Genomic DNA, 25,976 nt, shown 5'->3' with positions numbered 1-25,976 from the left:
GGACGCAGCGACGGGTGAGGTTCTATATGGGGCTAGTACAAGGTAAACTAAAACAAAACTCAGGTAGGTCTGGTGGCTTATATAAGATCCTTCTCTTTAACTCATATAACATTGAATGACAGATAGAACACAGCACTGTGCAGTAGATATCATCAGAAAAAAAACTGTTTATAAACAAAAACAACAATGCAAAATGAGAAGGTATTTACAAAGAAGGGTCAGGGGGGCCCAGGGGAGGGTCTGTTTATAGGCTAGGTTTTCGAGTGGCAGCCGCATGTAGATGCTTTTTCAGAGTGGTTTTAAAGGAAGTTAGGGATTTACACTCCATTAAGGCCTTTAGTAGGGCATTCCACATTTTAGCGGTATAGCAGACGAACGAATTTGACCCTTTGTTTGAGCCAAATCTGGGTTGGACATGATCTGTGGCGCTGCCTCTGGTGTTGTAACTATGGACATCCTTGATGTTTTGAAAGTATTTCATTAGGTACATGGGTATCTTAGTGGTGTAGCGTATCTTGTACACCGGCCCATTGCAAGATGCTGTATTCTGTTATCTTCCCCGAGCCACCCCATGATAGACTGGTGAATAGGGGTGAGGTGAGTCTGAGGATGAAGGTTAAGCAGGACTCTAATTATTTAATTTTGGGCTGTTTGGAGCCTTGTTTTCAGGGCCTTTGGGGCGTCGCGATACCATACGTGGACTCCATAGTTATAGAGGGGCAGATTGCACAAGCTAGAGTCTTCTGAGTATTGTTATTGACCATCATAGCCATCCTCTGTAAGAAACAAGTTCTTTGGTTGATTTTTCTGATGACTTTTGAAGTCATCTGTTCACTGATTAGCCTCAAGGATGCAACCCAAGTAGGTAATTTAGTTTTTTCGTGTTATTACATTGTCACCCACTTTGTGAAGTTAACAACCTTGCTGAGGTTATGATTTGATCCAAAGAGGATGGACTCGGTTTTGCCCAGGTGTATTGATAATTTGTTTTCATTGAGCCAGGTGCAGATCTTATTTAGTTCAGAGCTAACCGTCTTTTCAACCTGCAAGCTTTACCTATCCGAGACAAGGAGAGCCGAGTCATTCGCGAACAAGAACAGGTTGCAGTCGCAAGCAGATGACATGTTGTTTACATATACTAAGACACCTCAGGGCGACATGTGACCTGGGCGAGGTCGCACCAATTCTTGGCCATCTGGAGATCTCTATCTGAACCAGCCACACAGATATGGGCCATGTGTTGGCCATCTGAGCAGTGATATACTGTATATCGATGACATCAGGGATCTTCATATATGGGCATGAAAGGGATTCTGGGAATACCCATATATGGACTTTTAAATAGGTGATGTCACCTGTGATGTCACAGTGATGTGTCAAGGGAACCACAGTGTCAGGTGTGACCTTCAGAGATACATGGATACGTGGACAAGATGTGCCGGACATCACAGTGACATCAGAGCATGATGTCAGAGTGGCAAACCCATAGACTGTAAAAATGTGTACACAGAGACAAGCTGTGACATTTCTCATGGTATATGCCCTAGTATATGCTTCCTTGGGGAACACCACAGCTTACTGGGAGGGGGGAGGGGGAGGGGGGGACGACAGGGTACCGTTCATCTCCACCACCTGTTCTCTCCCCATCAGGTAAGATTGCATCCAGGTCACAGCTGCGCTGTCAAGACCGATAGCTTTTAATTTCTCAGAATAGAGTGATCTACGGTGTCAAATGCTTTATGGAGGTCCAGCATGACCATTCCGCAATATTTGCCCAAATCCACCACGCGTTTGATTTGGTCATACAAATGGAGAAGGCATGTGTCAGTGGAATGTAACTCCACAATAACAAGATTTGTGACCCTCTTGGCATGTAGATATATTCTATTGAACTGGAAACAGGCCCAACCTCCCACATTCAATATATTGATTAATGATGTTATTGCAGCACATTAAATTGGAAAAGCTTAGATTTACACTTAACTATGGGGTTCCATTGAGAAATTAGGAGTTTAGAAAAAACTAAACAAAAACAAAACAAAAAAAAACTAAATAATTGTATTGTGGTTGCCAGCTGTAAATGACTTTAATGTCAAGTCTTGTTTTTCTTTTTTCTGGTCTGGCATTCTGGGCAGTAAGATCCTACTGCAGGTGTATTCAACTAAATTGTTCAGGGGGCCACATTGTCAGAAACCCAAGGGGCCGGGGGCCGGACTAACGGGCCCGGCCGAGCGCCAGTTGAATACCCATGTCCTACAGTTTAATAATAATAATTATTACCTTTTCAAAAACAATAAGCTCTCTGGCGTCACTATTTCACTTGTACGACACTTTATCCAAACTTTCCACTAAACACACGTTAACTGATATAATGATTTGTATCTTATGTATGAGTGAGCAGACACATGCCATTATATGGGCACATCAGGAGGCGGGTTTGAGTAAAACACATTTTTGCACCACAGTGCTCCTACATATTGTGTCCAAAAATCATGCAGATCGGTACACAGTATCTCTATAGCAATTAAACCAAACAGGTATTTCTTACATTGATGCTCCTACATATTATCATGCAAGCACCAGTTAAAGTTACTTTCCATCCCTCATATAGTTTGCACAGTGCACACCCCATAACCCACACACTGCACATAATTTTGGAGCTCATATCTTCTAACGGGTAAGGGCTAGTTTCCTAATCATGATGACGAGTCAATCATGCAATCCAGTACACTTCCCCTTCTTGAGATTTTCTGTGGAAATTCTTGACCTCCGACCTCCCGTAACTGACAACATTGACGCATCATAGGTCACCAGGTCATTTAGTGCACTGTTCTGTGGAAGAAAATATTCACTTTCCTGCATTGCTAAATGCATGGTCAGGGACCACATTCACGGACTACCAGTGGTCAACAGACCCTTTGAAAACCCCTGCAAGGTTGGTAAGTAACAGGGCTCTCCCTGTCTCTCCAGCTCTTACTAAACAGAAAATGGAGGTATAGTGTTATGCCCCGGCCTAGTGGAAAAAACCTGCTCCAACCCATGTTTACACCAATCCCAAGGATGACCAACATACTGGTTAACAGTCCAAAGTCGATTTATTAAGGATTGACATCAAGGTGAATATTGCCAAAAATATTATAAATGCCCGACCTCTGTCTCTTACTTGTCAATATGTAGACACCATTCTTGTCATGTAGACACCAGTGTCTTTTGTACACAGTCGAGTTCACTTAATTCCAGAGTCCCCATCTTTAAACCAATCCAGTAACTTTGATTGGTGCAGGGCTGAGCATGAATCGATTGTAAATATCATCATTTATTTATCTAACTGCAGATAGTCTACATATTATAGTACATAAAAATCATCCATAACCCTTAAATTCAATTCATTCTTTCAATGGACTAAAATCTATTTTTTATTTTATTTATGGGCTTCTTGCCCTGGCATTTAGCCTTTGTGCCCTCAAGAAATGGCCAAACACCAAAGGCCAAGTGGCTTTGCCCCTAAAATGACGAAATTCCAGCCGGCCTAGCTGCAACTCCTGCAAGCAGCAGTAACGGGTTTTTTGTTTGCCAATTCTTTTACTTCATTTAGACAACATAATGTAAATAGATTGTATTATTCACATTTTCACAGCAAAGTCCTGGGGACCTGTTTCCATTGTGGTCCTATGTATCCAATTCATCAACATATAGAAATAAAAAGAAATCGCACCTGTAAAACACGACACACGTGCATATCTCCATAAATGGAGATCCTTGCTCATTTTCACACAAAGCCAGACGTAGGAGCGGTAGCACCGCTCAAATATGAACACAATAATACATGCAGCAAAGCGACATAATGTGCTTAATTGGCTTCTTATTCCGACAGTGGACATTGGGGGTTCCCTTCTACCACTGTAAGAAGTTTGAGAAAAAAATAGGAATTACCTCTAGGCATAAAATATGAAATGACAATATTGTCACAGGTCAATAATGGAGGTCAAGTTGGAACTCCATATTTGGGCAAGATTATTGCTGGCGTCAGTGTATACTCCAAGACTGCATGCACAAGAAATGTGGTGCATATATAGTCTAGCCGTTTGTGAGATCAGTGTGCATTGGAGGGGTGACATCATCAAATGACGCAAAGACTTGGTGAGCATAAAAGACACGTTACAGACTCACTTTGATTCAGTGAGAGAATAACGCTTTTTGCAGAGTTTTGGAAGGGATCACATTTAAACTGCCTTTTGACCAATTCTTTCAACAGACCGATTGGTGAAGAAGCACTCATTAAAAGAAAGTTGGGGTGATTTGACCAGACCGTGGAGCCCAGTGAGTCACAATGAGCGGAGGGACGCCATATCTGGGGAGCAAAATCAGCCTCATCTCAAAGGCAGAGATTCGCTACGAAGGAATCCTCTACACTATAGACCCCGAGAATTCCACCATCGCACTTTCCAAGGTGCGTTCTTTTGGCACAGAGGATAGGCCCACTGATAGGCCCATCCCGCCCAGAGATGAGATCTTTGAGTACATCATCTTCAGAGGAAGCGACATTAAGGACCTGATTGTGTGTGAGCCACCTAAACCAACATGTTCTCTGCTTCAGGACCCTGCCATCATCCAGTCCTCCATGGGCTCAGCTCCACCATCTGCTTCCACTGCCTCAGCCCCATTCCAGTCTGCTGGTTCCTATGGCCCCTTCAACATGGGCCCAGTTCCCCAATACAGACAGTTCAACCCACCACAGTATAGGGTTGGTGGTGTTGGGCAATCAGTACCCTCATTTGGGAATGACACATGCACAGCAGCAACAGCAACCCAGTGCCAGGGCAGTGCAATTGGCTCTGCTCCTCCTTCTGTCTCACAGATGTTACAAGGCACCTCAATGGGACCATACCCCCCTGCCTTTCCCCTCGGACTGGCACGCAGGAATCCTTCTCAAGGCCATACAGTCCATGCCATTGCTACCCGTGGAGCTCAGAAGGCTCAGCATCAGGATAGCGCGGAGCCCAGGCGGGGCACCGATGTGCAGAAAGCCCGCAAGCCTGAGACTGATCAGGTACGAGGTGAAGGCAAGGATACCTCTAAACGTTCCACAGCAGCTGCTGGTGATCAGTCTAACCGCCGTGGTCGAGGAGGCGGCCACCGTGGTCGGGGACGTTTCAATGTGCGCCGCGACGAACCCGTGAAGTTTGACAAAGACTTTGACTTCGAGAGCGCAAACGCCCAGTTCAATAAGGAGATTGATACAGAGGTTCAGAAGCTGAAAGATGACAAGCCAGAAGAGGTGGTGGTGAAGGGGCAGGATACAGATGATTCAGACGGTGAGACTCAGAACAGTGAAGGGAATACTGATGAAAATGGAGACCCACTGGGCCCCAACTGTTACTATGACAAGAAAAAGTCATTCTTCGACCACATCTCCTCCTATGATGACACCAGGAAAGCAAATGAAAAATCTGCAGGCTTGGGGTTCCCAAGGGAGCGCAGACAGACCTGGGCTGAGGAGAGGCGGATTAACTCTGAGACGTTTGGTGTCCCCGCACGTCAGAACCGAGGCCGCTTGGGTTACAGTGGGCGTGGCAGCGTCAGTGTCCACAGGGACACGGGTCACTCTAACAGCCAAGGGCCCTTTGGACCTCCACCTCCCCATGGGGGCAGTGGCTGTACCGGGGCAGGGTACAGAAGCAGCCAGGGAGTTTGCTGACATACCAGAGTGCAGGAAGGACAACAAAATGGCTGCATAGAAGAGCCACAGCAATAATCAGTGGAAAGGTGCAAAAGCTATTAAATTAGTTTTTGTTTGATACTTTTCTTACTAAATGAATGAAAATTGGGTATGAGCTTTGTGTTCGTGGTTACCAGGTGTTACCAGGTGGCTGATTAATGTTTTATTAAAGTCAAGAGTGATATCTTTTTTTCCTGACAATGATTTCTTTCCCTTTTCCCTACTGTATATATCCATATTTGGTCATATTTTGTTTGTTATCGAATGTTTGTCACTATAATAATATTTTATTCTTGGAAGGGGAGGGGATAATAGCATGTACAGTAGCAGCACCACATTTGCCCACGTTGGTTCTTTACTCTTGGTCATAGCTTTGGTCATAGCTTTCTACCATATATATATTTTTGTATTGCCATTCGCCACCGAACCTTCCATGCCCACTGTATCCAGATTTTCTTTGTTTTCACTCTCATCTCATCTCCTGTGTTTCTATGTGGCTTGGCTCTGAAAGAGCTAGCTGGCAATGAGGGTCTGTCTGTGTGTGTATGTTTGTCCAGGGCTAATCTCACAAACTGCTGGACCAATCAGCGCCATGCACATTTTGTGTGGCTACACCAATTTCTTTCCATAATAGTGTATTTTATATTGTTTTTTGAGCGGTGCTAACCGCTCCTACAGTACAGCTGGCTTTGTATGTATGTCCCACACTTAGCTCATTGGCAAAGCTTCAAGGGACGCTTAATGAAATTAACTCATAAAAAGCACAGCTCACTCAACACTGGGTGTGATTTTTTTAATATTTATATTTAACTTTGTTTTTTTTTAGTTTATGTATCTTCAGATTTTTTCTGTGAACACGTATGAAAGCAAAGAAAAGGGTTATCTGCTGTCAGAGTGAGTAATGTAGAACTTCTAGGTAAGCATGTATATTTTTTTATACATTATATTTAACTTTTTAATTTTATGATATTTAACTTTTTAAAATATCATAATTGAAGTGAATGGAGGTTGGAATGAGCCTGAAACCTTGTCCGACCGATCAACTTCAAACTTAGTGGACCTGAGGACATAAAGGAATGCAGAGTGGAACGTGTTGGTTGGATTGGCAGTTGTCCGGAACTAAATTATATACTGTACATCCACAGAGATCTCCATTTTGTCTGTCTCCTTTTTATGCCCATATAAGGAGATCTCTGCATCTGTCTGTCTGTGTCACTTTCGTGTCCATTTATGGGAGATCCCTCATGTCGTACATGATGTCATACTGACATCAACAGGTACAAAGGGCACTTCAACAATGCTTTCATAAGAATTTCTATTGATAGAACTTAGTGACTTGGTTACTATCAGTAACATGATGTTATTAGCTCAGGTACATTATCTGTTACTGTTACCAGTAAGACGCCTTAAGGGCGAGATGACTGCTGGATGAACGCTGGCATTTTGGCATGGGAACAACTTTGAAAAACAGACCTGGTTGGTTGTTTAAGTTGGACAAAATGTGGCCATATATTTTCCCAAATATGGAGATGACTGAAGCCTGACATAGCCCCATATACAGAGCTCCCAGCTCAGCAGAAGGATATGGCATATAGCCCCATATAGTATCAATGCACTCTCTTGAAATTGTTTAATTCATGACATCTGTCCTGAGATGATGATCGTAGATACCAATTCTGTATGGCTCATGTTTCCCATCTAGGCAACCTACAGTATATGTCAAATGTAAGTGTCTCCACAGTTGTACGGGCAAATAAGTGTTATCCTTTTTGGGGGGCCTATATGTAAACAGGCCAAAACACAGAAAGCAAAACAAATCTCGAGAGCTACATGTTAAATAAATTAATAATAAAGTTAAATAAGTATGGAATATGGATAAATCCATATCCAAAATAAGAGAGACGAGACAAAGGACTATATCTTAAATTGCTGTATTTGAAGAGAGTCAGACAAGGAGACAAACAGTGAGCGTACCATCATAGTGGTAGCTTTGGTAATTCTCTCTCTCTTCCAAGATGGAAGTTAACATTCAGTATATAAAGAGTACAGTTATGACACTAAGATCTTCGTGGGACTCATTAATTTGTTCCCAGATCATAACAAGGAAGACAGTGACACGTAGTGTTGGTAACTTTCCACTAGTGACATACAGTATAAACCAAAACATGATTACAGTCATGGCAACCAAAGTTACTATGACCTGTAATCTATTAGCCTGAGCTTACAGTATCCGACCAAAATGTGGTCTCCTATACTGTAAGTTCAGTTCATAATATATCCTTATATGGTCATATGAGCCTCGTACACAAATCATAGAATTATGTATCATAATTCTACCCTATCACTACAGCTACTGTACATTCTCGAAACCAGTTCAGCAAAATGATGAACGTTAACGTAGGCCAAATTCGTGCCATCATGGACAAGGCGGCCAATATCTGCAACATGTCTGTGTCTGTGATTGGGCACTTTGACAACTGAAAGGCAAAGGGCAAGCTTAAACAATCCTCAAGCTCGCACCACTCCTCCATTGAACTCAACGGACATTTGGGCTTTGGGGATTACAGAAAAGGTTACAGAAAATGTCTGTTGACCTCAATGGACTTTTGGGTTTTGAGTTTCCAAAAGTGGTCCATTGAACTCATGCAGAACTTTGGGTTATTGCTACTATTTCTATTACAAGCATTACTATTAAGTAGGACAGAATTCATTTCCCATTTTTATTCACTGGGAAACTTTTTTCAAAAATCTCAAAAGTATAAAAGAAATAACTAGATAAATACAAGCACACACAACTGTGTAGTTGAAGTATGAACAAAATCTAAAAAAAAAAAAACTCTAAAAATGTGGAAGAAATAAGGTGCCAAAAAGGTGTCATGGGACAGCTAAGCTAAATACTATAGCACCACTCACTTCGCACTGGGTGTGATTTTTATAATGTTTACACTACACAGAGAGCCTACTCAAGGGTGTGTAAATTCATGTTACTCGCGGTGTAAGTCATGGTATGGAGGGGCATGGGCTTGGGCTAACTAATTTTGGACCCCACGTTATACCTTGGGAGAGCACGCACACACACACACAGACACTGAATTGCCACAATATAGTTTTGGAAAAACATGTGATTTGTGATATATCTGCAGTGAGTGACACATTATTTTGTGTACCTATTTTGTGATGCAATGTAGCGCTTGGCAGATAGGAAGTTTCGTTTCGTAGTAGGAGTTTCCCCTCATGAGCATCAGAACATGTAGGCCTATAAAAGACTGTTGAAAAGACGTTTTCACCATCTCTTTGGTGATTCGGATCAGACCAGGCTTGTCAACTCTCCTGGATTTCCCAGGAGTCTCCTGGATTTTGAACCCCTCTCCTGGGAGTCTCCTGGATTGGCAAATCTCCTGGATTTCTCCTGGATTTTGTATCAAACTCCCAAAACTCACCAGAACACAGGAAATGACATCTACTATGTTAGAAAACTTTCTGGGGGAGGACCCCCAGACCCCCCGCTTTAGGGGTGGGGGCAATGCATGCAAGAAAGATCATACAGATATTCACTTAAGTAATGACTTAAAGATGAGAAATCACTATTAAAGATGTCCTTTTGCTTCAGTCATAAAATCTGTACACCAACATTTGGCATTTTAAGGCTGAAATTACCTTACTAGCAAGTACCCATGCTAGTAAAGCAAGCCTGATAAAAGTATCAAACATGCACAAAATTCAACAGAACACAGGAAAATATATCTATTAATACGTTTTGGGGAGAGGACCCCCCAGATCCCAGTTGGGGAGTTCCGCGCACCCCCCAAAAAATAAATCTCCTGGATTCTGACAGTCCAATGTTGACAACCCTGGATCAGACAGGCATAATGAACGTCTGCAGCATGCAAGGCTCTGAGCTTGAATTGACTGAAATAATACTGCTGAAAAGGCAGATGGTATGAGAGAAAAAGGGCTGAATGAAACCTTTTAGGACGCGCCATTTGCGTGCCCAATGTCAGAAGTTGCTTTCATTCTTTCATTTCCTGCTGCAAGTACTCATTACGGTATTTATAAGAAAATAGCCGACCTACAAGCTCGCAAGGTGTAGTATCTCTATCTGTGTTACTTTCATTGTAGCCTACATTCAAGATATGATGAAGGACGCTTGCTTGTGTAGTCTGTTTATTTCTCAAAGTATTCTCACATTTAGGCCTATAGGACTTCTTCAGTGTCATTTTCAACTTGCCATTAATTTATGGTTGTGGCCTAATTTATCTAAAAAGTGTGACAAATAGCTCAAAATACATTGATTAGTCTTGTAACTGAACGAGTACCCACAGCTTTTAATTCTTAACTACTTGAATTTTATCTGTTGTCCTCCACTGCAGGGATTCCCAAACTTTTTGGTCTCGGGGCACCCCATGAATATTTGTTTTAATCCGAGGCACCCCTACATTATAATTTTCACTCCCAGCACCTTATATTTATAGCATATCGTCGTTGTCGGGTTCGTTTTGTATTTATCATCTATAAAATGTTGTCACTAGTTTTGTGCGACAGTCTTTTATGATGAAGCAAGGCTTTGCTTTACCAAAAGACGTACACATTTGAAACTTGGAGATACGAGGTTTCTGGCCGACAGTGACGATATTTTAGTGATTATGTTGCGAGGAAAACGTTGAGATAATAGCCATTTTGGTTAGAACTGACTGAAAATAACTTTGTTCTTCAAGTTTAAAAATGATACCAAATATTTTTTCAAGTGTCCAAATAAATTCCAAATATTATCAAATTATCTCGCGGCACCCCTGGACTGCCGTCACGGCACCCCAGGGTTCCCCGTCACCCACTTTGAAAACCCCTGCTCCACTGGCAGGGAAGGGTTATAGTTTGATGTGTTAGGATAGGAGGCCATCTGGTGGATCTGGGTCGCATCTGCGTGGGATATCGAGACTGTCTTGTACTGCTTGTTCATAGCACAGAAACACCAAGCTCCCAGAACCATATTATACCTCTATGAGAAATACATGCAGACAAATACGTGTCTGCTTAATTCTCTATGTAGGCATGTCATCGTAGCTGAGAGAGAGAGATGAAGCAGAGACCCCCACTACATACAAACTGAACAGAACTCTGACCATGGGACTCTGGTGATCAATTAATATCTTTGTTTGGACTATATTAAGTGTCCTGAAATTGGGGAGAACAAGATGATTATGAACTTCCCCTGGTTGAGTACCTGTGAGCATCGCTCACCCTAGGCAGGTAATTAAACAGGTATTTGGGAACAGAAGCATATAGGATCTTGAAGACCAGACACAGTGAGAGCTGAGATAATATCTCTCCCACTCTTAGCCATCCCAGGTTACTGAAGAGGGCGGAGGTCAGATGAGACCGGGGTTCAATGTTAGAAGTGTTGTCAAAAATATCGATTTATCGAAAAGTATCGATTTTCAATATAACTTTTCCATAGTATCGATAATATCGATACTCAGTTTTTACCTCTTGTTGGTTTACACCAACGTTACCTTTATGTGTATATATCCTACTTATTCCTGGCTTATTCCTAGTTATTTGTACTTAGAATGTGAAAACATCAAAGGCAGGCCTTTAAAAAGTGCACTACCGTTCTGTATTTTTCTTTAAATAAAAATAAACATTTTTGCATTAAAATTTCCGTGGTTGCGTGGTATCAAAAATGGTATCGAGTATCGAAATTCTTCAAAATATCGTTTCGAAGTTAGAAATCCAGTATCGTGACATGCCTGGAGAAGTAACCTCACTGGCTTATTTTGGGAGGTCTCTCTCTGAGTTCAGTGACTTGGAGATACTGTACCAGGCATTGTATCATGAGGCTCATGGTACAATGTACAAGCATAGTCAGAGTGACAATGAATGAGAGAACCGGCCATGGCCCTCATTGCACTTGACATATCCTGACCAAGAATCCAATACACCTGTTCGTTTGTTATCCAATATACAACCTAAATACTTTAAGTTACCTCTGCTCTTGTGACTACATTGTCACCGACTCTAATCATCATTGACCCAAACAGAATATGTTCAGTATTTCTGATACTGGTTTTTGATTCTTTCATCCATGCGAAACTCCAATTTTAACATGTTCTGAAATCAAATGTCTGATGAATTGTTTGACCTGATTCTGAAGGCCACTCGAGATAAAATACGTGGGAATGTTTTAACCTGTTCGAGTATTCAATAGTCTACTTTAGTCAGTGGTAGAAAAAGTACTCAAATGTTTTATTTAAGTAAAAGTATTACTTTACTTACTCCACCATTTCCAGTTCCATTTGTACACTCTCAGTGTTACAGACCTGTTATGGTCAAATACATTTGACAAAAACAAGCCAGCATTGCGACAACCCCTGCTTGTGGATTAGCGGGTTTGTGCTGCAGACCCAGTGGATCTAGTGTTTAAGTTCATCATGACTGCAGGCCCAGTGCTTGTGGATCCAGCTGTGTCTTCAGGCTCTTGTCAAGCAGTACCAGGCTCTGCACAGCCAAACTCCTGCAGTCTCCGTCGGCATCCCCTTCAGCCACATCTGTGAATTATACAACAAAGACAAGTTTACTGTCTGGCAGCACTCCTCACTGTTCAATCCATAGATATGTAGAAGTAAATATTGGCTGCTGCTGTTCATTGGAATGATGTGTCAGTGTGGCCCCCATACTGCCACTGCATGTACAGTATATGCCTGTTGAAGCAGGAGGTCTCTCCACATTCAAAATCATAACTCACTGAATTGTCAAGCAATTTTGAATCAACCGTGGTATGTTTTGTTACAAATGCTGTGACATTCTCACATTCAAAGTGCCTATGTATTCCTGTCACTTAGCTCACTTTAAAGATGCATTTAGGCTGGAAATTAAAATAGAAATATCAAGAAAAATCACAAAATATTATACTATTGCCTCATCAAACAATGCAATTTGTATCCTTGGAGGGTAAAATCTTTTTTTAATGATTATCAGCCAATCACGTCATGGATAGACTTTAAAGGACAGGACATCCTGGATCTTCATCTATTTCCCAGCAATGGTCACCTCAGCTGTGCATGGCTGTGGGCTGTCCATGTATGTATGTATGTATGTATGTATGTATGTATGTGTGTGTGTGTGTGTGTGTGTGTGTGTGTGTGTGTGTGTGTGTGTGTGTGTGTGTGTGTGTGTGTGTGTGTGTGTGTGTGTGTGTGTGTGTGTGTGTGTGTGTGTGTGTGTGTGTGTGTGTGTGTGTGTGTGTGTGTATGTTTCAAGGGTGGAAGGGACATCCCTGACTGACGCACAAACTGCAGGTCCAACCTCAGGCCCAATTAAAAGTTACGTATAACTGTATTCCTTACTAGGAATAACCACGTGATTTCACCCTATACTGAAACACAGATTCTATAAAGACATTTTTTAAAACAATAGGATGGAATAGTTGTTAATATGACCCGTTCATATAATTTCACCACCACGTTGTTACCTGCGAGCCAAGATCTTGTCTCAAACAGCTGATCACTGAGCTGCATCAGCAGATGTTGACTGGGCATGCTCAGAAATACAGAGCAGACAGCGAACAGGACACCCCGTCTCACCACCCTGTGACAGAGTTTATAGGTTAGCCTGGATCAAGTTGGCAAAACATGCAGTACTCTAATTACTGATTAGTTTGTTGTTATATTCATGTATGTTCATTCATTCATTCATGCTTTGTTAATGTGTCCACTGTCCATTATCCAAGGATGGTTATCATCAACTTCCATCCAACAAGTCAGTGTTCAGTGAAAAGCAGACCTTTAATGATATCGCATTTCAGAGCCAGGGGGAAAATTCACAAAATCACAACAGACACTACAAAAACAAGACTTCCTCCATCAAACACACACAGAGTACATATGCACCAAACTTACTGGTCAGCATGGAAGCGCACCGTCCACACAAAGTCCAAAAGGGCACGACCCATCTGAGTGGCTACCTGCAAGTAAACAGGACACATTCACGTCACATGTCTTGTCCACACAGTATCTTGAGTAACAGATGAATGGTTTTATGACGTCAGTAGGAGGTTCATAAAACTCAAGGCCTTTGGACAGGGCTCCCTCAAAAGTTTTATCTCGATTCTCGCGTGGAATTGTCAGAGTAAATAAATGTCTGATAAAAGAACTTGAGGCTTACCGGTGCATTGACAGCAAGATGCATAAGGAGGCCCAAGGTGTGGATCAGCCTCCCCAGTACTAGGTGGTCACTGCCTAGCAGGTCAAAGGTCACCTGAGGCCTTGCACACAAGCATTACATTTCAGTGATTTAGAATGAATCACATTACAAAACCAAATCAGGGTTAGGGCTGTCACGATTATGACATTTTACATGACGATTAATTGTCACTCAAATAATTGCGATTAACGATTTAATTGTGTTTTTGTCTTTGAAAATTACATTTCTGTTTGGCTTTTATGCTTTGAAGTTGCACATGGCAGATATGACACATAACCTAAATATACAAAGAAATTACTGACATATTTGACAACTTTATACTTTAAAAAGAACATTGATAGTGGAAATAGCCGATCTACAAGCTCACAACGCGTCATATAATATATAATATTTTTCAACATGGAAACGATTATGAAAAATAATCACGATTATGTCAAGTAATCACGATTAGACGATTATGTAATAATTGTGACAGCCCTAATCAGGGGGGAAATATGTGGGGTTGTTTCATAATTTTGTCTGAAAGACACTGACCTGTCATAATTTCTGAGCAGAGGGAAGAAGAAGTGGCCAGCAACGGGTGCGTAACGGTTTGGGGTGACCGTGGCTGGAGGACATGTGACACCCTGTTGGTGACAAGACAGAATTGCTCAAGTTCTTCTAGTCAATAGGCATTCACTCAAATACTCCATTAACCAACAATACCTGATGAAAATTGTTAATGTACGGTCTGGCCAAATATGAAAAATGGATACAAAATTATAAAGATTTGTTTTTTTGCGGGCTTTTATGCCTTTTTTGATATGACAGTAGACTGACAGGAAATGGGGAGAGAGATGGGGAGTAACACATGGCAAAGGTCGCCCGGATCGGGAATCGAACCAGCGACGCCGCCAGGCATCCATGCCTATGTAGCAATGCCTAAGTGGTGTGCGCCTGGACCAGTAGGCCAGTGGGCACCCGAATAATGGATACAAAATCCCAATTCTCATATCGAGTACCTTACTAAGACGCTTTGTCTTGCTTTGAATCCGCCTTTCAACTACTTGGCGCCAATGGACAGGGTTGTCTCCGGGATACGGGTTCAGATCAGTTATGGGGTTAGTTTCCTTTGGCAGACCACCCTTATCAGTGATTGGCAGAGATAGCTCCTGCGCAGCCATAGCCAGGACCTGGTACAAAGACAGAAAGTCACAGTTTCTATATTTACTCTGCTATTACCACTTAAAGATAGCTGGTGGCCATGAAAAGGCAGAGAGATGCCATTATGGTCTTACCTCCAAGATGTCCAGTCGCTGCCGGAGACTGTAGTTCATGGAGTAAAACTCAGTGGTCAGATACTGAGTCACCTTTTTGGAGACAAAGCACATAATACAATTTCAGTGGTAAAATAAAGGGTAGTTTATTTAAGCTAATTAAAAGATCAGCACTCTAACAGGTGCCGCAAGCTTGTAGATTGGTATTTTCACTACTTCTTCTAATCAAGTCGTGACCCTTACAAATTGGTCCGTGACCCACAAATGGGTCCCGACCCACTGCTTGGGAAACAGTGGTATAGAAGCTGGACAAAGCCTACATTTACTGTATGTTTATTCTCATGGTCTTACAGGGACACAGTCGGTCACAGCGAGGGCCACCATCGTAGAGTGTCTGATGCTCAGGAAGCCAGCTGTGTTGAACTTATCTTCCATGTGAAGGAGCACCTTGGTCAGCTGGACACTGATCTGAATGAAGACAGAGTTACATAACGTGGTCAGAATGTTGGGCAGTCATCTAAAATTACTGTATTCGTATTAAAGGATTTCATGTTTGCTTGGTTAGAAAAAATAATAATTGAAAACTAGCAAATCAACGACCTAATGCTTGGTGTGATATTGATATTGAATATGTATTGAAATTGAAATTAAATGAACGTGCAGAAAAGCAAATGCCATCGGTTAATGCTCAATGAGAAGTTATAACAAATGAATTCAGTTATAATGAAAAATTGTATTTATTTAACCAGATGGCTAAGCAGTCAGCACAGTTAATCGCCTTACAGACAGGGCGTGGTTGCCTCGGGCTTTCTCACTTGGATCAGCGGGGATCGCACCGCGGTAGACACACAATAACACAATCGCTCCGCGAGTAAACGCCAGGCGGTATTTCACAAAGATGACCACAATCCAGCTCTTGCCGCCAGCGAGCGAGTGTACGAACGAGCAGGCACGCGGGAATTTCACGAGACCGCGCCCGCCTGCCTCTCCGCGGTAACATGGCATTGGTTAAACCTCCCTTTGGTTAGACCACCTAAACCTAACCTCAGTAAAACTAACGCTGGTGAATTCTAACCTGGTGAGTAGCTAACCTGCTGTCGCTGGTGAATGCTAACCTGGTGAGTAGCTAACCTGCCGATGCTGTTGAATGCTAACCTGGTGAATGTTAACCTGGTCTAAACAACGGGAGGTTTAACCAATGCTCAGTCCCCCTCTCGGCTTCTCAACTTCTCTGCGCGTCCCAAATAATCACCCGCCACTCGTTGAAAATGAATTACTAGGGCACGTCAACCGCCTCCCGTCTGAAAGACGCTTTATTCTGTTGTTGACTCACCTCTTTGGTTGTGGAGATGTTTTTCCTCACCAGGCTCTCTGCAACTCTCAGACTGAGCTCCACTCTCACTGGGTCCTGAGAGGAGATTAAGGCTGGATGGATTGACAGAAAAGACACCAGAGGGATTGGTCAAAGGACAGAGTGTACAACGATCATGAATGTATCCCACATCTCAGCTGAAATAGTCCCGCAGACAGTTCCTTTTTGAACGATAAATTACAGAACCAAATGAATCTCAACCAACTGGTGACAAGACTATTCCTTGTGCAGTACGAATTCAACAAGTATGCAATACAAAAGCAGGACATATGGCTACAATTACATGTGTAAATAAATAGTGATTCATCTGATCCGGCCATACCTTCAAGACAGTCTCGTAGGTAGCGAGGTGGGGATGCTTGGTTCATCTCCTGATCACCAGACATATCATATGGGGTGAGGTCATCATCACTGGAATGGAAAACAACATGAGGTTTAAAACCACATCTCTGCATTAGTATCCTACAAACCTAACCCATCAAAATATGAGTTGCAAACATGATGTGACTGACGCGTGATAGTGGACCGTAGCACGATTCTGGCAAGTCCCGGAAAAGACACGCTGTGATTGGCCACAGGCACTTTGAGTGACGCTTCACCCCCAATACATTATTTACTATTCTGTCCCTATTGGGACGTAACTTGAACGGCGCTGAGTCGGCTCGAGCGGACTTCGCAACGCTCGACACAGCTCCCTCTGCGGTGTCTGCGGTGTCTTGCGTCCATGTTTTCTCAGTCTTGCATTCAGCCAATGAGAATGCAAGGAGGGCGGCGCTTGCCAGAAGGGCGCTACGATTCACTATTACGCATGACTGACAGCTCACTGTTACCTATCCAGATCGGAGTCAGAGTGAACGTCAGGCGGCTCAGGTTCTGTCGTAGTTTTGGGTGGTAACTCTTGCGACAGCAAAGTCAGCCCGTTGGCCTGTTGATGGTGGTTTACTCTGTGGACACCATGAAGATACAGTACATGAGTAAGGTCATTAAAAGTGCTGGTGGTGCAGTGGGGGGGCAGATTTCTCTATTTGGTCAACACTGACCCATTGACAGGCTGAGGTTCTGGCTCAGGTTCCTCTTCAACCAACGGAGTCACCATCAGCGAAAGCAACTCCTGGGATTCCTCATGTTGTTCGTACTACGAAACAGCACAACAAAAACCATGTAGGCATTCATATAAAATACACATAGTGGAAAATAACAATGCATGCATAGGGATTTGAATGTCATTTTTGTGCTTTGGGTATTTCAAAACAGCATATTTAAATCCTCAAACCACTTAAGGTCCAAGGAACCAATATCATTTTTTATCAGTCCGATTGCACAGCGATAAAACACTGTAGATTCTACCTCAAATTTGAGCTTGGCGGTTCCACTGATGTCGATGCGGGAGCTCAGGCATTCTCCCACCACCATGCCTATACGTCTGATGCGCACCACATTACTGTCCAGATGACACTGCATGCCACCCAGCATACACTGGAGGAGCTCTGAGAGCACACAAGAGGGACATCGCAGGCTTCAACATTTAGAGCATAGCGAGAGCATAGCAAGAGCATAGCGTTCACAGAGTTTGAGGCTCATCATGCAATCATGTTCAAGTAGGGGCAACAAACGGGGAAAAGCTGAAGTTGTTATTGACTCTTTATCCTTTTAACGAATTAACCCATTTAGAATGGTTACACATTATAGTGTATTATTATTTTATGCTTCAACTAATGAAAAACAGCAGATATACAAGCTCACAGCGCGGCACCGAGTGCCGCGCTGCGAGCTTGTAGATCTGCTATTTTCTTTTTATTGTGAAAATTAGAATTTTGACCCGATTCTATGAGTGTCTTTTGAATCCTTCTAAGGTTTTTCTGAAAAACCTATGTTTCTATGTCAGCAATCTGGCCAGCCATCGTCAAAGAAAAGGTCCTTTTCACTTAACTGGAGCTCAGTTAGTCTGTTCTTGAGAGCTTGCTATGTCAGTGATTTGCACAAATGTTCACGATTTTTCAAAAATAGCAGATCTACACGCTCGCAGCGCTGCACTCGGTGCCGCTCTGTGAGCTTGTATATCTGCTATTTTTCAATAGCTAAAGCATTCAATAATTCTAGGCCTAAATGGGTTAAACAACAACAATCAGAGAATACTTGAGAGAAATGTTGTTGTTTTTTTACAGAGTAATACAAAGAAAACCTCATAATAATAGTAGAGTTTTCTATCACGGTACTGGGATCGAGCACATCTATGAGCTTATACTGATCAAGTCAGTGAGTCGAGTCAGACGTGCTGAGCGTTGCGGTTGCACCTGAGCGGAGGTCCTGTAGTTCAGTGTCACTCAGCAGTCCTACACACAGCAGTAAGGCCCTGCTGACATACAGCTGCTGCTCTACAGGCGTGTGTCTCACTGCACTGGGGTTGGCCCAGGCCTGGCATAGTGACCGTAGGACCTGAGTAGCAAACACACACAAACATTACTGGGGTTGGCCCAGGCCTGGCATAGTGACCGTAGGACCTGAGTAGCAAACACACACAAACATGAACGTCTGCACTGGGGTTGGCCCAGGCCTGGCATAGTGACCGTAGGACCTGAATAGCAAACACACACAAACATGAATGTAGGGCTGTCACGATATGACATTTTACATGACGATTAATTGTCACTCAAATAATTGGCGATTAACGATTTAATTGTGTATTTGTCGTTGATAATTACATTTCTGTTTGGCTTTTAGGCTTTGAAGTTGCATATGGTAGATATGACACATAACCTAAATATACAAATACATTACTGACATGTTTGACAACTTACTACTTAAAAAATAACATTGATAGTGGAAATAGCCGATCTACAAGCTCACAACGCGTCGCGATGCGACGCGTTGTGAGCTTGTAGATCTGCTATTTCCACTATTTCTGAAATTTTTCAACATTCACGATTATGACGATTATGACAAAATAATTGCGATAATGTCAGATAATCACGATTAGACGATTATGTAATAATTGTGACAGCCCTAACATGAATGTCAAAAAAAGAATTGCTGTCGAGGAAAGAAATTGGTGACACTTTATGGGTGACGCCAATAATAATACAATATAAAACAGTGTAGATCCGTCATAACTCTCAAATGTCCTACTTCTGTGTTCACACACAGCCACCTGTTTAGTCTACTTTACATGATGATGTTTGTACCATTCAATGGTACAAACATGTCATGGATTGATTACTTCCTCTTCCAAAATATTTGATGCAGAACCACAGCATTACTATGAATAGAAATGTCCTTTGTATACCTTTCTATTTCTGTGGTCGTAACTATGCAATGTTATAATCGAACCAAGTTGTTTGGTTAAGTAAAAAGTTAGCTTTTTTGATATGAAAATAATAAAATGAAAGTAAGCACAATTAAATTACATGTTATCGAATAATACATGTAAATGCTGCTCGAATGCTGAACTCACCTGTATCAACAGTGGCCGTCGCTCCCTGTCTGCTGCCATGTAACCCATAAGTGTTCTCAACACCCCAGTCTGGGAGAGAAAGAATGCAACTGAATGGTACAAAAGCTAATCTAGGTACAGTAAGTGTGCACAGACTTAATAGTACAACTTCTTCTCACCTCATACTTGTATTGCAGCAGCAGCATTTTATGAGTGATGACAAACTGGGCCTTTTTATTCTTCAACACCAGGTTCCCCATGATCCTGCCCAGGGCACCAGGCCTTGAAAAACAGGACAACGCAAAGATTGGTATCTACAGCGCCAGAGACAGTTGTGCAAAGCTCTCCCTATGTTCCTTTTCTATGATTAATATGTTTTCTAGACTTTATACAGTGTCATGCAGTGACTTCTTTTGTCATGTTTTGATATCTTAACGTTTTTTTTCTTTTTTTGTTTTTTACATTTAAGGCTATAAAGATACATCCACAATTGGGATGCCAGGGTTAAAGTGGGTTAAACTGCTTACCCCTTGACAGCCTGAACAAGCCCAGTGAGCACGCTCTCCAGCCATCGCTCTGGAACGTTCTGCAGCAGCTTCCAGCAGACCCTCTGCCACACCATGTCTGACTGTGTGCAGAAGGAGAGCCCAGGAGCCAGCACGTCAAACACCAACTCTAGAAAAGGCAGAAAACACATTATACCCATGTTTCTCAAATTTTCAAATTTCAAGGTCTCCCCTTAACTTACAGACTTGTGTGAGTCAATTTAGACCCCCCTAAAGGAACCCACAGAGTCCCTAGAATCCACTTTGAGAACCACTGCATTATACTATAGTAGCCTATTAATTTGCCACGCTCTCTGAAAAGAAAGTCAATTAGCTACATTTTCGTCCATTATCCCTAAACGTCTTTGCCCTTTTCTACTATTTAGAAGAAAAAAAGGGGGGGAAAAAATAATTTTTAAATAGCCGTTGTTGTGAGCTTGTAGATCTGCTATTTGAAATATGTTTTTCAAAATGGTAAATAAAAAGGGCATATAAGTTTAGGGATAAGGGGTAAGTCATGGATGAAAACGGAGCCCAATGACTGCACAGAAAGGGAAAGAATACGTTATAGTATTAGAACCACATGCAATTTGTGATTGAGGTAGACCACTGCAAAGTGCAAACATAATTCAACTCACCACTATGTCCCTGAACACACACTTTTCCAAGTGTCTGTGCCACAAAGACCAATGAACAATCTTTTCCCTCTGTTAAAAAAAAGAAAGAAGAATTATAACAATAGATACAGGAAGAAGCATGAAATATGAAATGATTATGAGACATCACTGAAAATGTGAAAAGAGCTCATCAACCAGGCCCTGACCTCTGGCTCCGAGTAGGCCTGTCTCAATTATTACATAATCACCTAATCATAATCACATGATAATTTCCATGTTAAAAGTGTTCATACACTTTAAAAAATAGTCATTAAATATGTGTGTTAATTGTCTGCCCTGTGTAACTTTAGTTTACGAAGCCTTACTTATGGTACTTTTAAGTACATTTTCGACACCATACTATTGTACTTTTACTCAAGTACATTTTGAATTCTGGACTTTTACACAGAGTATACAGCATTGCAGTATTGATAACTTTTACTTAAAGGTCCGCAGTCAGCCCCAAAATTATAATAGTATGATACAGTAGTTCATGTGGTCTCTCTATTAAATTATAATAGTATGATACAGTAGTTCATGGGGTCTCTCTCCCGTGTGCATCCTCAAACAGTCTGAAACTGTCTCAGTGTAATCTGCCCAACAACAGCTGACCAGTACAGTAAGTAGTCATACAGTCAGGCTATACAGACAATTAATTTGATTGGCTTATAATTGCGCATCCCCACAATGACATCATAAAAATATTAACTTGTTTTTTTAAGATGATTCTTAAAGTGACAGTAACCCTTTAGGTGACAGGCCCCCCTTAAAGACATTTGAGTACTTTTTCCACCACTGAATGTCATAATGGTGACAGCCCTGACCTCGGAGTGCCTGGCAGACCCTCTCTAGGGTGCAGAGGACCTCGGCAGCCAGCAGGGGGTAGTACTGCTGGGGGAGAAACAGGCTCTTGTTGCTAGCATGGAGCCTGTTGGCTGTGAGGTCTGGCAGAGCCACCAGGCGTCCCAGAAGGATCTCTCTGAACTGGGGGGAATCCGAGGGCCCCGCGGCCCCCTGACTGTAGGACCACAGCAAGGCGGCGAGGCGACCGCTCTGGAGGAAGGCCTCTGTGACGTCGACCAGGCAGTCCAGGCCAGCACTGGGACTGCAACGGAGAGACATTTTCCAGTGAAATGAGGTGAACGGGCAGATAATAAAAAGGTGCAGTAAATCAGACCATGTAAACATGCAACAATACACCAGGGATCGTCGAAATGTGTCTGTGGCAAAGACGTGGCCTTGTCCGTGGCAAATCTTAGATTTTCTTATACACACCCTTTAAATGACCTTATTTTGATCATAATACCCAATTACTGAATGTCAAGTCTCCAGGGTTTCTTCAGAATATGTATGACACCGTACTAGTAGTGTCATACCACTAGAAATAGTGGTTCTCAGATGTTTTATTTGCAAGGGCCCCCTTAACTTTTAGAGTGTACAAATGGAACCCAAATGGACCCTTACTCATCCAAGGCTAGCTTTTTGTGTTTCTGGTCATTTTGTATGTCTGTGCCCAAAATTTCATATTGACAAAAATGTCCAACACAAAGCCAGCATGGCGATAACCCCTGGATTTACACATCTTATTCTTTTCCACACTGAGAGCCAATATTTGTAACTATATTTTCTAGATGTTCTATTCAGCTGCAATGACAACTTCAAAGATTATTCAAATTAATTCACGGCGTGTTCCTACTAGTACTTCTTCTAAGGGTAACCGGGAGAGTCGCTGGAAAACATACTTGCAGAGATTTTTATTCTTGTATTTGTTTTACTGAGAATAAGGTTAGATATAACTTTAGGATTACGCATATCTTTCTGAGGTTAAGAGTCGGAGTCGGGTTAGATTTTGGCACCGTTTTACGAGGTTAAAGTTAGGAATAACTAAGGTTAGGTTTAACTGTTTAGGCATAGTTTACGGGTATATAAGGATTTTAAGGATCTCAATGGAAAATAACAAATAAGCCTTACCTTACTACCCGAGTTTCCTTTTAGTTGACATTGTATCAGTGAAAAGTGCAGTCATGAAACTGTACCTTGTCCTTTTCCTATCCAAAACTTCTAATAAATACCTCAATCAATCAATCAAAGGGCATAAACCATCAGCCCAGGCGAGTTTCTTTCCGGTGACTCTTCTTGTATTCATAACACTGACCTCATTAAAGTTATTTCACAGCGTGTTCCTAGTACTTCTTCTAAGCACATACCTTAACATACCTACACCCTCCATCAGCACCAATAAAGCCTGCTCTGGAGGACCTCGGAGGAACAAGCCGTCCCATAACTGGGTGCGCTGGGCCGCCGTGAGCGTCTGGAACCAATCGGCGTGGACGTTGCTGATGAGACACTGAAGCACCTGGGTGTAGTGAGCGTTGGCGAACTCTGATCGTTGAGCTGAGGAGGTATACAGTGGTGTAAAGTAACTAAGTACAATTCTGAGGTATTTGTACTTTACTTGAGTATTTCCAGTTTTTTTTTCCAGTGGCAAAAATGATACTTATAAACTTGAGTTACTAGTTGCTTACTTTGTGGATTTTGATCATTATGACAAAATATTCATAACCACTCCAGCCCTATATACATTTTGGCTATTTGAAAATAACCAATCTACAATAATACGTCGCACTTGTGAGTTGTAGATCTGCTATTTTCAAAAGATTGTTTTTACATGTGAAAACTTGAAATTGGACATTAACACGTTGCAAGCCGCGGCAGAACCCTCTGAACAGAGGTAGCGCCGAAGAAATAAGCCATTTATTTACAAACATGTTTTAAAAAAACAAAGCCCACATGATAACAACACGTACTGGAGTGCTCGACACAGCGTACATATTCATCCTGCAGAGGTCGGCGATCTTACTTTGGCGAGGCGGAGGGGAGATCAATTCCATTCGTTTACGTGCGGCGAAGCAGGGAAAGGAGCGATAGAGAAGCGGCGCCCGAACGTGATTGAAACCGCGATCCACGAACAGAGACAAAGACCAGCCATCTTGTTTGAGCTTCTTGCTGAGTTTCAACACTGGGGAGAGGATGAGGCTCCTCCTGGCCAGCCATCCATCCAGAATGTGAGTCAACGGCGTGGCCTGCTGGATATTAGGAGTATCACACCCAGCACCAGAAAATGACTGTCAGAGCATATTAACCCTTTCAGATCGCTCCAAAAAGACACAGAGAAGAATTTCCGATGTTTTTTTTTTTTTTATTATAATTTATATCAAAAGTCCGGGAATAGACGGCGTGGCTGATGGGACCCAGTAGGAAGTCCGAGGGAGTACGGCCAGGCTTAGAAGGTGTTAAGGACAACGAGTAGATTACTTTTGGTACTTTACTTTAGGTTCATTTTTAACAACAATACTATTGTACTTTTAAAGCACATTTTGATTTTGAATTCTGAACTTGTAACAGAGTATTTCTTCTACATTGCAATATTGATAGTCTAATCCTGTAAGTCTATACTTGATATAGTCTAGGACATACATGGGCAACTGGCGGCCCGGGGGCCACATGCGGCCCCCACCTTCACTTAATGTGGCCCTCAGGTTAATACCGGAATACTGATATATTATTGATTTCAGCTGTTACAATTACAACCACGATCTGCTTTAATTCCTTCAGTCTATATCAGTAGCTTAATGACTAGTATTAAAATGTATTTTTTTTATGTCCAATGTATTTGTATTTAGGTTCATGAAGTTAACATGGGTATATAACTAAATGCGTTTGAAATTGAATCAAAATGTTACATTTCAGGATTCCAATTAAAAAATAACTAAAAATAATTCTGGATTCCAATTCAAAAGAGGCAAAAATAGCTGACCTACAGCTCAAAACGCATCGCAGCGCGATGCGTTTTGAGCTTGTAGATCTGCTCTTTTTGCTTCTTTTGTATGAGATATGACAAAGTAGGACGTAGCAATGTGGCCCTCTGGAGTGAAGGTGAAAATGTAGTGGCCCTCGCCATCATCAAAGTTGCCCACCCCTGGTCTAGGACATTTGAGCAGGTTTTCCAATATTTACCCTCTGGTCGGTCATCATCCAGGTAACTGCTGAGTGCCTGAAGAGCGGCCAGCACTTCTCCAGTGTCTGTAGAGGTGGAGAGGGTCCGCACACACCGGCCCACCGCTAGACGGACGCATGGATCTGGGCTGGCGCCTGCGGGCTGCATCGATGAACACTCGAACACTCTGGTAGGCTACCAGAGTACCAGCTTGAGACAGACAAGAAGAATACTAACGTAGCCACTAGCCAGTAGTGTCTGTAGTACTCTGTAGCTATGTTGTCATCGATTGGTCCCTTTATTTGCTTTGTGGTATCAACTACAAATGACAATGACCAGATGTCAACCATCGATTTCTAGGAATAATTAGACACATGCCTCGGAACGGTCTATCAAATTAGAAATAACACTTCTCATAATTATACTGTGACGTTAGCTACCTGTATATGATGTAGAACGTTATGTTGTACGAATTTTAAGTTGCAGAGCAAGTGTAAGCACGATTTAAGCATAGAGGATTTGTCAAAATAACTTTCCCACGTCCTGTCATTAGTGTGCGCTATCAAAATATGTCCGGTGTGAAAGCTGTCATGTAACAATGGTTCCGGATACTAGTGTCTGTTCCACAAAACACACGCGCTCGCGCGCGCGCGCACGCACGCACGCATGCACGCATGCACGCACGCACGCGCACACACACACACACACACACACACACACACACACACACACACACACACACACACAGATCCGTACAATACCGATACTAGGATACATTCGTAATCTGTCAGATATTCAAATT

General features: G+C 42.2%; 2 protein-coding genes across 7 annotated transcripts; one reads left to right on the top strand and one right to left on the bottom strand.

Annotated features, from left to right (window-relative positions):
- Window positions 1-4,330: 4,330 nt before the first annotated feature.
- On the top strand, window positions 4,331-5,698 carry LOC308286231 (protein LSM14 homolog A-like; the record flags this gene model as incomplete). Its single annotated transcript, XM_080727203.1, has 1 exon — window positions 4,331-5,698. The coding sequence occupies one exon, from the start codon at window positions 4,331-4,333 to the stop codon at window positions 5,696-5,698; it is 1,368 nt and encodes a 455-aa protein (XP_080583329.1).
- A 6,391-nt stretch (window positions 5,699-12,089) lies between these two features.
- On the bottom strand, window positions 12,090-25,719 carry LOC308292840 (telomere length regulation protein TEL2 homolog). 6 transcript variants are annotated; one of them, XM_080735261.1, is made up of 22 exons: window positions 25,615-25,719; window positions 25,195-25,384; window positions 23,385-23,571; window positions 22,002-22,282; window positions 21,160-21,228; window positions 20,504-20,651; window positions 20,156-20,258; window positions 19,998-20,066; window positions 18,841-18,982; window positions 17,894-18,033; window positions 17,587-17,681; window positions 17,377-17,490; window positions 16,869-16,957; window positions 16,508-16,599; window positions 15,526-15,642; window positions 15,196-15,267; window positions 14,920-15,090; window positions 14,453-14,544; window positions 13,880-13,979; window positions 13,615-13,679; window positions 13,188-13,303; window positions 12,090-12,264 (listed from the first exon to the last, which is right to left on the bottom strand). In XM_080735261.1, the coding sequence occupies exons 2-22, from the start codon at window positions 25,340-25,342 to the stop codon at window positions 12,146-12,148; spliced, it is 2,529 nt and encodes an 842-aa protein (XP_080591387.1). In that variant the 5' UTR covers window positions 25,343-25,384; window positions 25,615-25,719; the 3' UTR covers window positions 12,090-12,145. The 6 variants fall into 6 exon arrangements, 4 of the variants coding, with proteins under 4 accessions (XP_080591387.1, XP_080591389.1, XP_080591388.1 ...); XM_080735263.1 differs by having other exon boundaries at window positions 25,195-25,493; window positions 25,615-25,706; XM_080735262.1 differs by having other exon boundaries at window positions 25,195-25,677.
- Between the last annotated feature and the right edge of the window lie 257 nt (window positions 25,720-25,976).

This window comes from Nannobrachium achirus, assembly GCF_963921795.1.
Source record: "Nannobrachium achirus genome assembly, chromosome: 1".
NCBI lineage: Eukaryota > Metazoa > Chordata > Actinopteri > Myctophiformes > Myctophidae > Nannobrachium > Nannobrachium achirus.
This window is presented reverse-complemented; position numbering and strand designations above follow the sequence as displayed.